The sequence below is a fragment of the Bombina bombina genome, chromosome 6 (assembly GCF_027579735.1).
Source record: "Bombina bombina isolate aBomBom1 chromosome 6, aBomBom1.pri, whole genome shotgun sequence".
Lineage (NCBI taxonomy): Eukaryota > Metazoa > Chordata > Amphibia > Anura > Bombinatoridae > Bombina > Bombina bombina.
In genome coordinates this window covers 723,070,622-723,082,789 of record NC_069504.1, presented here as the reverse complement: position 1 = coordinate 723,082,789, position 12,168 = coordinate 723,070,622, and the positions used below count along the sequence as shown (strand labels likewise).

Sequence of the window (12,168 nt, the reverse complement as noted above, 5' to 3'; positions counted from 1 at the left end):
TTCCTTTAACAACTTTGACTATAGACACCAAATTGACATGTTCATATTATAACAAAATAAATACTTAATGTTCATGTAGCAGAAGATGTCAGATTTATTTAAACTAACTAAATACAAATTAATAAAATAAATTCTTACTTTCAAATTTTAATCTTTCAAAAAAAAAAAAACCTACTCACATAATGGTATAAAAAATATAAAAGTGGGGCATAGTGTTAATTTATAATGATATTGTGGCAATCCTTGCATGCCCTGCTTATTAATATGCACATTTTTGTTTCTATTTTAGTTCTTGATCTCGGCTTACTTTATGTAATGGTTCCTATTTGTTTTATTTTACTAATAAGTTCAACTCTTTATGGATGCAAAATTCTAAAAAGGTTAGTTTAGTTTGACTATCTATCTATCTATCTATCTATCTATCTATCTATCTATCTATCTATCTATCTATCTATCTATCATCTATCTGTCTGTCTAACTATATCATCTCTATCTATCTGACTGTCTGTCTGTCTAAATATTTATCTACCTATCTATTGTATGACATTTTGAATGTGTTTATAGTACATTTTCAAAATCAATATATTCCTCATCAATTTCTTTCTGTTTTGCTTTATAAATAGGACTAAGGAGCAGTGGAAAGCTAGAATTCCCGATCCAAGCAAGAGCATTTTCATCAACGATTTTCTACAGGTAAACTTGTAAATGGACATGTGTTCTTGGGTAGAACTACCATTAGGGCAACAGGTGTAGTGGCACTAGGGCCCAGTTGCTGGGTAAGGCCCATAGCAGCCAATCTATATGGCTATCTATCTATCTATCTATCTATCTATCTATCTATCTATCTATCTATCATCTATCTATGAATGCACTAATTAATTTAAAGTATAACAAATATACGCCTAGATTAGGTTTAAACGTAACTTTTTTCCCCCATAGACATCAATGGGGTTGCGTTACGGCGATCGCCATTCCGCAGTTCATGTGTTAGTTTTTTTTTCTTACACCCTAGCATAAACCCTAAAACCCTAAAGTCTAAAAAACCCTAATCCGCTGCCCCCGACATCGCCAACACCTAAATAAAGTTATTAACCCTTAATCTGCTGCTCCTGACATTGCCACCACTAATAAAAGTTATTAACCCCTATTCCGCTGCTCCCCGACATCACCGCCACTAATAAAATTTATTATCCCTATTCTGCCACTCGCTCCCCAACATCGCCGCCACTAATAACATTTATTAACTCCTAAACCTCTGGCCTCCCACATCACCACCACTAAAATAAACCTATTAACCTATAAACCGCCAACCCCCCACATCGCAAAAACTAAATTAAACTATTAACCCCCTAAACCTAACAACCCCTAACTTTATATTAAAATTACAATATTCCTATCTTAAAATAAATAAAAACTTATCTGTGAAATTAAAAAAACCTAAGTTTAAACTATAAATTAACCTAACATAACTATTATATTAAACTATTATACTAAAATTAAAATAACTACCAATTAAAAAAACTAAATTGCACTTCAAAAACACCTAACACTACTAAAAAAATGTAAGTCTAAAATTACAAAAAATAAAACATACTAAATTATGAAAAATAACAAACGAAATGATCAAAAATAAAAACAATTACACCTAATCTAATAGCCCTAGAAAAATAACCCCCCTCCCAAAATAAAAATACCCAAACCTACAATAAACTACCAATAGCCCTTAAAAGGGCCTTTTGTAGGGCATTGCCCTAAAGAAATCAGCTCTTTTAGCTGGAAAAAAATACAAAGACCACCCAACAGTAAAACCCACCACCCAATTAACCCCCCAAAATAAAAAACCTTACTCTAACAAAAACCTAAGCTACCCATTGCCCCTAAAGGGGCATTTGTATGGGCATTGCCCTTAAAAGAGCATTCAGCTCTTTTACATTGCCCTGAAAAGGGCATTTAGTTCTTTTACGTAAAGCCCAAAACCCTAATCTAAAAAAAAAAACTCACCCAAAAAGATTGAAAAAAAAAACTAACACTAACCACTCACAGTTTCTGAAGTCCAGACATCCATCCTCATCCTGGCGGCGAGAAGTCTTCATCCAGATGGCGAGAAGTCTTCATCCAGATGGCATCTTCTATTTTCATCCAGGAAGCATCTTCTATCTTCATCCCCGTGGTGCGGAGCGGATCCATCATTGAAGATATCTGGCGCAGAGCATCCTCTTCATACAGTCACCGCCGTACACTGGATCTTCAATACAAGGGAGCCTAATTTAATTCTTGAAATTCAAATCAGCCAATAGGATGAGAGTATCAGGTTCCTTGGTTATTTGAATCACTACTGCAGAGTCTAAATAAATTATTTTTGTTTCACAACTGAAGTACAGGCTATTATATCAGCATAGACTGTTTTATTCAGAGTGATTTTTATAAGTAATGGCAGTAAGTCTTTATATGGTTATATAATATCGTTATACCATATAAATATTTAGAGGCTGAAAATAAGTATTATTAGTAATAACATCTTTTGACATTAATTGTGCTCAAACCCAAATGTGAGAGATAGTGTTCATTGTAATAAGCACTGAGGCATGAGAGATGTGAGACACACAGACTGCAGCTGCTGACAGGGGCGTGACCTGCTGCGAGACACAGCACACAGAGTAATGCTTGCAGCGTGGAAATCTGAACACAGACTAGTGATTGCAATTGGTGCTGTGAGACACGCTGAGTTGTAAGGAGCTGTATGGCACGCTGAGATGTATGAAGCTGTGTGACGTCACATAAAGTCCGTTACTGTCCGGTATGAGAATGTATCAAAGGAAGTTCATAGAATTAAATAAAACATACGTTGTAATCAAAGTAATTTCTGGGAGACAAAGTCAATTTACATAAGTTCAAAAGAAAACATGAAATTTGTAATTAGCCGTTACTTAAGGCATCCAAGGTAAATTAGATTTGATACAAATACCGTAGTGGTAGTTGGTAGAATCCTCCTGTTGGGAATTAGATAGCAGTTCCTGTAGAGATGTGGAGTTGAAATAACTTAATACTTCTTGGAATAGCAATCTTCAGGATGAATGAGACTAGTTGTTATTAGTCCCTTTGTGAGACCAAACTGCAGCTGGTATTTGTAAATCCAAATGTTAAAGTAGTAGAAGTAAATCTTCTTTTGATAAGTATATAGCTTATAAGAAACAGAGCACTTGTTTCAGCAAACAATACTCAACAACTAAGCACTTGTTTGGGGCGGGGTGATGCCTTAAGTACAGGTGAAGAAGGTGAGTTGAGGCAAAAAGTAAAAGCAGGACTGGAATCCTTACAGATCCCCCCCCTCAAGCAAGCCGACCACGGGTTGGAATTTAGGTCTGTTTGGATATCGTCTATGGAAACGAGCAATAAGCTTTGGAGCATTAATGTGTGCATGAGGTTCCCAAGTATCATCCTCTGGGGCGAACCCTTTCCATCGGACCAGATACTGTAATTCCCCATTATAAAATCTTGAGTCCAAAAGATCATAAACTTCATAGACATCAGTGCCCAATTGAATAGGAGAAGGGGGTAGAAGAGGTACATCAGGCTTATCTCCCAAGTAGGGTTTCAATAATGATACATGGAAAGTTGGGTGGATGGGTAAAGAATCAGGTAGATCAAGCCTGACGGCATTTTCATTGATGATGTGTAGAATTCTGAATGGGCCAAGGAACAACCCAGACAATTTTTTACTTGGTAAGTGCATTTTAATGTTTTTGGAAGATAACCAAACATAGTCCCCTATAGAGTATTTCGGAGAAGCTCTACGACGTAAATCATAAAATTTCTTCTGAGAAGCCTGAGCTTGTTTGATGTTATCTCGTAAATGTAGGAAATTTTCAGCTATGTTTTGTGTTAGCACATCAACAGATGGTGAGTCATGTGTAGAAGTCGTTTGGATAGTGAATCTTGGATTAAAACCATAATTGGCGAAAAAGGGAGAGTAATTTGTAGTGCTGTTAATGGTATTGTTATAGGCAAATTCAGCCATGGAGAGAAAGGAAGTCCATTTATTTTGATGATATGAGCAATAGCAACGTAGATATTGCTCAAGCCACTGATTGGGTCTCTCAGTTTGCCCATTCGTCTGAGGGTGGAAGGCTGTGCTTAACCTTTGATCGATTTGGAGTGCTTTAGTGAGTGCTTTCCAGAAGCGTGAGGTGAATTGGGTTCCTCTATCAGTAGTTAAAATGGATGGTAACCCGTGGTATCGTACAATGTGGTTTAGAAATAAATATGCTGTTTCAATGGAAGTGGGTAACTTGTGAAAAGGAATAAAATGTGCCATTTTAGTAAAATGATCGGTAACAACTAAAATGGTGGTTTGTCCAGAACTAGGTGGTAAATCAACTATAAAATCCATTCCCAAATGAGACCAAGGAGATTCCGGTACTTCCAAAGGAATTAAATAGCCATAGGGAGGTCTCCTTTCTGGTTTTGATACTGTACAGGTTGTACAATGTTGTATATATTCCTTTATACTGGTTTTCATCGATGGCCACCAGTAACTTCTGGAGATGAGCTCATGTGTACGTTTGATTCCTGGATGACCAATTAGTGGAGGATCATGATGATCTTTGATTATTTTCTGTCTGAAACGTTCTGGAATATAAAGTTTAGAACCATGGAAGTAAAAACCATCCTGGAGGGTTAGGCTATCTAGTAGGTTTTGGTCTTCTGAAGAAAGATCAGATTGGTATTCCTTATCCTGTTGAGATAGGATAGCAAGGAATCGAGTAGGGGGAAGAATGCTAGTAGGAGAGTCTTCTTGTATAGGTCTTGGATCTCGTCGAGAGAGTGCATCTGCCTTCCCATTTTTTGAACCCGGCCTGTACATGATTTGGAAATTGAAACGACTAAAATAGAGACTCCATCTCACTTGACGTCCAGATAAAGTTTTATTATTTTGTAGATATTCCAAATTCCGGTGATCCGTATAAATCACTATAGGTAGGGAGGTACCTTCAAGGAGATGTCTCCAGAATTCAAAGGCTCTTTTAATGGCTAGAAGTTCCTTGTCCCCAATGGAATAATTGATTTCTGCTGGAGTCATAATTTTTGAATAGAACCCAACTGGGTGTAGTGGTTCTGTAGGAGACTGTCTTTGGGAGAGGACAGCGCCAAGAGCATAATCTGAAGAATCCACCTCTAGGGTATATTGAAGGTTTGGATCAGGATATTTCAGAATGGGGGCAGATGAAAAGGAATTCTTTAGGAAGCTGAACGCATCATCCTGTTCTTTAGTCCACTGGAAAGAGCAATTAGCACTAGTTAATTTAGTCAGAGGTTTTGCAATTTTAGAAAAATTGCGAATGAACTTTCTGTAATAGTTACTGAAACCAAGAAACTTTTGTAGTTCTTTCCGTGTTGAAGGTGTGGGCCATGATTTTACTGCTTCCACTTTGTTATCTTGCATTTGAATCCCATTTGGACTGATGGAGTAACCCAGGAACTCTATTTTGTTGGTGTGAAAAATACATTTTTCCAATTTGGCATATAGCCGATGGACTTGGAGTCTTGCTAAAACCCAACTAACATGTTTGATATGTTCTTCTAGATTTGTGGAATAGATTAAAATGTCATCTAGGTAGACAACAACACATGTGTCAAGGAGATCATGGAAAATGTCATTAATAAAGAACTGGAAAGTTGCGGGTGCGTTAGTTAAGCCGAAAGGCATAACTAGATATTCAAACAGCCCATACCTAGTTCTAAAAGCGGTAAGCCACTCATCCCCCTCACGGATACGCACTAAATTGTACGCCCCTCTCAAATCTAATTTAGTAAAAATCTGAGCATGCCTGAGTCTTTCTATGAGTTCAGGAATGAGGGGGAGAGGGTATCGGTTTTTTATGGTTATTTTGTTCAATTGTCTGAAGTCAATGATAGGCCGAAGAGATTGGTCTTTGTTCCGCACAAAGAACATTCCTGCACCAGCAGGAGAAACCGAAGGACGGATAAACCCTTTCTTTAGATTTTCATCTAGGTAAGTTTTTAGATGATCCAGTTCTGGTTGACAAAGTGGGTATAAATGTCCAATAGGTGGCGTGGTTCCAGGTTTCAGTTCAATAGGGCAGTCGTAGATTCTGTGTGGGGGAAGGGTATCTGCTTCCTTCTTACTGAAGACTTCAGAGAACTGCTTGTACATTTCTGGTATCAGAGTTTCTGATGTAGAGGATAAACTGTGAAAAAAGGTTCTATGGCAAGTCTGTTGACAGAAATCAGAATTTAATTGAACATTTAAGGATTTCCAATTAATATCAGGTTTGTGTAGCTGTAACCAAGCTAGCCCAAGTACTATTGGGAATAATGGAGAAGTGATTACATCAAAAGTGAGATGTTCATGATGTGTTTTTAATGTAGTGACAGAGAGCGGGATGGTGTGATGTGTAATTGGCCCTGATGATATCTCAGAGCCATCAACCACACGAAGGAAAATAGGAGACAACTTTTTTATCAATGGTATTTTATTTTTAGAAACCAGAGAACTGTCAATGTAGTTTCCTTGTGCTCCTGTATCCAAGATGGCTGGAATGGTCAGTTGCTTATTTGCCCACTGTAGAGAAAGAAGTAAAGAACAATGAAGAGGGTTGTTATGCTTTGACTGGAGAGAAAGATTGGTATGGTACTTACTCTTCTTGTTCTGTGGCAAAGATGGGCAATCCTTTAAAGTATGAGATGAGGATGCGCAATACATGCAGAGGCCTCTAGTCTTCCTTCTGATACGTTCTTCAGGAGTTAGAGGTCCTCTAAAAAAACTTATATCCATTGCTTCAGCACCAGTTGAACCAGTATGAGGACTGTTAGAAGTGGGATGGTTTAGAACCTTATCCTTCTTATAAACAATTTCAGGGTATTGACGTTCAAATCTTCTTTCACGTAATCTCCTATCAATTTGCCTGCTGAGCTTCATAAGGCCTTCCAATGTTTCAGGTAACTCAGTTCGGGCTAATTCATCTTTTACTGCGTCAGAGAGTCCAAGCCTGAACTGGTTTTTTAAAGCAATGGCGTTCCACTGAGAGTCAATAGAATATTGCTTGAATTCTGTTATGTAACATTCAACAGGTTTGATACCTTGTTTTAAGTTCCTCATCTTTTTCTCAGCAGTATACTGTAGGTTAGAATCATAGTATAATTCATCCATGATATCCAGAAAAGATGAAAAAGATGAAAGAACAGCATTATTTGTCTCAAAGAGAGTGTCTGCCCAAATGCGAGGTTCACCTCTTAAATAGCTTATCATTGTAAGGACTTTAACCCTATCATTTGGGTATGTTTTAGGTTTAAGGGTGAAATTAAGCAGACAAGCATTTTTGAATTGACGGTATAAATTCCTATCTCCATTGAAAAAATCTGGAGGTGCAATAAATGGTTCTGACAGATTTTTAGGAAGGCTCTGTTTAATAGAGACAGTGTCTTTTATTACTTTTCTTAAAGTTTCATTTTCTAATTGTAACTCTCTAAAGGCTTGACTGAGTTGGTCAACTCTTTGTGTTAAATTATAAACAATTTGAGGAAGCTCTGCTGGATCCATATTTTAAGGCTTAGTTGTTATATCAGGTTCCTTGGTTATTTGAATCACAACTGCAGAGTCTAAATAAATTATTTTTGTTTCACAACTGAAGTACAGGCTATTATATCAGCATAGACTGTTTTATTCAGAGTGATTTTTATAAGTAATGGCAGTAAGTCTTTATATGGTTATATAATATCGTTATACCATATAAATATTTAGAGGCTGAAAATAAGTATTATTAGTAATAACATCTTTTGACATTAATTGTGCTCAAACCCAAATGTGAGAGATAGTGTTCATTGTAATAAGCACTGAGGCATGAGAGATGTGAGACACACAGACTGCAGCTGCTGACAGGGGCGTGACCTGCTGCGAGACACAGCACACAGAGTAATGCTTGCAGCGTGGAAATCTGAACACAGACTAGTGATTGCAATTGGTGCTGTGAGACACGCTGAGTTGTAAGGAGCTGTATGGCACGCTGAGATGTATGAAGCTGTGTGACGTCACATAAAGTCCGTTACTGTCCGGTATGAGAATGTATCAAAGGAAGTTCATAGAATTAAATAAAACATACGTTGTAATCAAAGTAATTTCTGGGAGACAAAGTCAATTTACATAAGTTCAAAAGAAAACATGAAATTTGTAATTAGCCGTTACTTAAGGCATCCAAGGTAAATTAGATTTGATACAAATACCGTAGTGGTAGTTGGTAGAATCCTCCTGTTGGGAATTAGATAGCAGTTCCTGTAGAGATGTGGAGTTGAAATAACTTAATACTTCTTGGAATAGCAATCTTCAGGATGAATGAGACTAGTTGTTATTAGTCCCTTTGTGAGACCAAACTGCAGCTGGTATTTGTAAATCCAAATGTTAAAGTAGTAGAAGTAAATCTTCTTTTGATAAGTATATAGCTTATAAGAAACAGAGCACTTGTTTCAGCAAACAATACTCAACAACTAAGCACTTGTTTGGGGCGGGGTGATGCCTTAAGTACAGGTGAAGAAGGTGAGTTGAGGCAAAAAGTAAAAGCAGGACTGGAATCCTTACAGAGAGCTACTGAAATCCTATTGGCTGAATAAAACAACCAATAGGATAAGAGCTAATGAAATTCTATTGGCTATTAAAATCAGACAATAGAATTTCAGTAGCTCTCATCCTATTGGCTGATTTGAATTTCAAGAATCAAATCAGCCAATAGGAATGCAAGGGACGCCATTTTGAAAATGTTCGCTTCTATTGAAGATCCAGTGTACGGCGGTGGCATCCTCTCTGCGCCGCCGGGACAAAGATAGAAGATGCCGCCGGGATGAAGATAGAAGATGCCACCTGGATGAAGAGAAATGATGCTGCCTGGATGAAGACTGGATAAGGATGGATGTCCGGAATTCAGAAACTGTGAATGGATCTTCGGGGGTTAGTGTTAGGGTTTTTTTTAAATCTTTTTGGGTGTTTGTTTGTTTTTAGATTAGGGTTTTGGGCTTTACGTAAAAGAACTGAATGCCCTTTTAAGGACAATTCCCATACAAATGCCCTTTTCGGGGCAGCTTAGGTTTTTGTTAGAGTTAGGTTTTTTATTTTGGGGGGTTGGTTGGTGGTGGGTTTTACTGTTGGGGTCTTTGTAATTTTTTCCAGGTAAAAAAGCTGATTTCTTTACAAAAGGCCCTTTTAAGGGCTATTGGTAGTTTATTGTAGGCTAGGTTTTTTTGTTTTGGGGGGGGCTTTTTTATTTTTATAGGGTTATTAGATTAGGTTTATTTTTGATAATTTTGTTTGTTATTTTTCGTAATTTAGTATTTATTTTTTGTAATTTTAGACTTATTTTTTTTTAGTAGTGTTAGATTTTTTCTAATGTGTAATTTAGTTTTTTTAATTGGTAGTTATTTTAATGTTAGTATAATAGTTTAGTATAATAGTTATTTTAGGTTAATTTATAGTTTAAACTTAGATTTTTTAAAATTTTACAGGTAAGTTTTTATTTATTTTAAGATAGGGATATTGTAATTTTAATTTAAGGAGGTGATAGGTTTAGGGGTTAATAGTTTAATGTATTAGTGTGATGTGGAGGGGCTGGCGGTTTAGTGGTTAATAGGTTTATTTAGTAGTGGCAATGTGGGGGGCAGATGGTTTAGGGGTTAATAGGTTTAGTTAGTGGCAGCGATGTCGCAATAGTGGTTAATAACTTTATTATAGTGGTGGGGATGTGGGCAGGCAGCAGATTAGGGGTTAATAAGTTTTATATAGTGTTTTCGATGAGGGAGGGCGGCGGTTTAAGGGTTAATAAGGGTGTTTACTGTACTTTGTAATAGTTTAGTTATGAGTTTTGTGAAACATTTTTGTGGCGCAAAACTCATAACTACTGCTCTCAGATGGCGGTATGGATTGTGTTGGTATAGGCTGTAACGCAAGCATTTTAGCCTCACCGAACAACTTGTAATACCGGCGCTATGAAAATCCCACACAAAAACGTCATTTTTTTGAGTGCGGGATTGACGTTGCGTTACAGGCTAAAATGCTTGTGATATCACTATACCGACACTACTTGTAATGGCTGCGTTACTGTTTTTACGCTGAAATTGCCATTTTTTCAGATTTAAAACCGTAATACAAAACTTTTAATCTAGCCGATAGTTAAAGTGAAGGTAAACTTTGGTGAATGAAAGCCCGTTTTTAAAAAATACTATTAAAAACTGGAAATCCTCTCTTCACACGTCAGCAATGACTAATCCAGCTTCCTACAATCACAGCATGGGGGCCTAGTTATCAAGCCGTCAACCTCAAATACGCTGCGTATTCCGCAGCGTATTTGTGGCGAGGCTGATACGCCTTAGTTATCAAAGGCTCGAGACAGGCAAAAGTAGAATTTTGTGACGTAAGCTTCGATCCGCCGGACTCAGTCCGACACAGATCGATTCTTACGTCACTCCAGATGTTCCGCACACAAGTGCGGCACATTCTCACTACTTTTGCTAGCTATCAAAAAACTAGCAGGTACGCTCGGCACTTTTACGGCCCAGCGTACCTGGTTTTCAATCCGCCACCCCTGGAGGCGGCGGATCCCATAGGAATCAATGGGAGTCTGACCATAGCGAAAGTACAAGTTCGCTGCTGACAGACATCCCATTGATTTCTATGGGAGCTGTCTACACCTAACACCCTAACATGTACCCCGAGTCTAAACACCCCTAATCTGACCCCCCCTACACCGCCGCAACTAAATAAAGTTATTACCCCCTAAACCGCCGCTCCCGGAGCCCACCGCAAGCTACTCTATACATATTAACCCCTAAACCGCCGCTCCCGGAGCCCACCGCAACTATAATAAATGTATTAACCCCTAACCCGCCGCTCCCTGAACCCGCCGCAACCTATATTAAATGTATTAACCCCTAATCTGCCCCCCACTACGCCGCCGCCACTGTAATAAAATGATTAACCCCTAAACCTAACCCTAACCCTAACGCCCCCTAACTTAAATATTAATTAAATAAATCTAAATAAATTAACTCTTATTAACTAAATGAATCCTATTTAAAACTAAATACTTACCTTTAAAATAAACCCTAATATAGCTACAATATAAATAATAATTATATTCTAGCTATCTTAAGATTTATTTTTATTTTACAGGTACCTTTCAATTTATTTTAACCATGTACAATAACTATTAAATAGTTATTAACTATTTAATAGCTTACCTAGCTAAAATAAAGAGAAATGTACCTGTGAAATAAATCCTAACCTAAGTTACAATTACACCTAACACTACACTATACTTTAATAAATTATTCCTATTTAAAAATAAATACTTACCTGTAAAATAAACCCTAAGATAGCTACAATGTAATTAATACTTATATTATAGCTATTTTTGGATTTATATTTATTTTACAGGTAACTTTGTATTTATTTTAGCTAGTTAGAATAGTTATTAAATAGTTATTAACTATTTAATAACTACCTAGCTAAAAGAAATACAAAATTACCTGTAAAATAATTCCTAACTTAAGTTACAATTAAACCTAATACTACACTATCATTAAATTAACTAAATAAACTACCTACAAAGAACTACAATGAAATACAATTACATAAACTAACTAAAGTACAAAAAATAAAAAAAGCTAAGTTACAAAAAATAAAAAATTACGTTACAAACATGTTAAAAATATTACAACAATTTTAAGCTACTTACACCTAATCTAAGCCCCCTAATAAAATAACAAACCCCCCCAAAATAAAAAAAATCCCTACCCTATTCTAAATTACATAAATTTCAATGCTCTTTTACCTTACCAGCCCTTAAAAGGGCCATTTGTGGGGGCATGCCCCAAAAAGTTCAGCTCTTTTGCCTGTAAAATAAAAATACAACCCCCCCCCAACATTAAAACCCACCACCCACATACCCCTAATCTAACCCAAACCCCCCTTACAAAAACCTAACACTAATCCCCTGAAGATCATCCTACCTTGAGTCGTCTTCACTCAGCCGAGCCACCGATGGAACTGAAGAGGGCATCCGGAACGGAAGAAGTTAATCCTCCAAGCGGCGCTGAAGAAATCTTCCATCCGATGAAGTCATCATCCAGGCGGCGCTGAAGAAGTCTTCGATCCGGCCGATGTCA

General features: G+C 37.1%; 1 protein-coding gene across 3 annotated transcripts in view; it reads left to right on the top strand.

Annotated features, from left to right (window-relative positions):
- The window catches only part of LOC128663544 (cytokine receptor common subunit beta), a 214,123-nt gene that overhangs the window by 148,283 nt on the left and 53,672 nt on the right, over positions 1-12,168 (top strand). For all 3 annotated transcript variants that reach the window (XM_053717921.1, XM_053717922.1, XM_053717920.1), the window contains 2 exons: positions 290-380; positions 624-693. In XM_053717921.1, the coding sequence (XP_053573896.1) occupies positions 290-380; positions 624-693 (161 nt within the window). The remainder of the gene's footprint in view (positions 1-289; positions 381-623; positions 694-12,168) is intronic.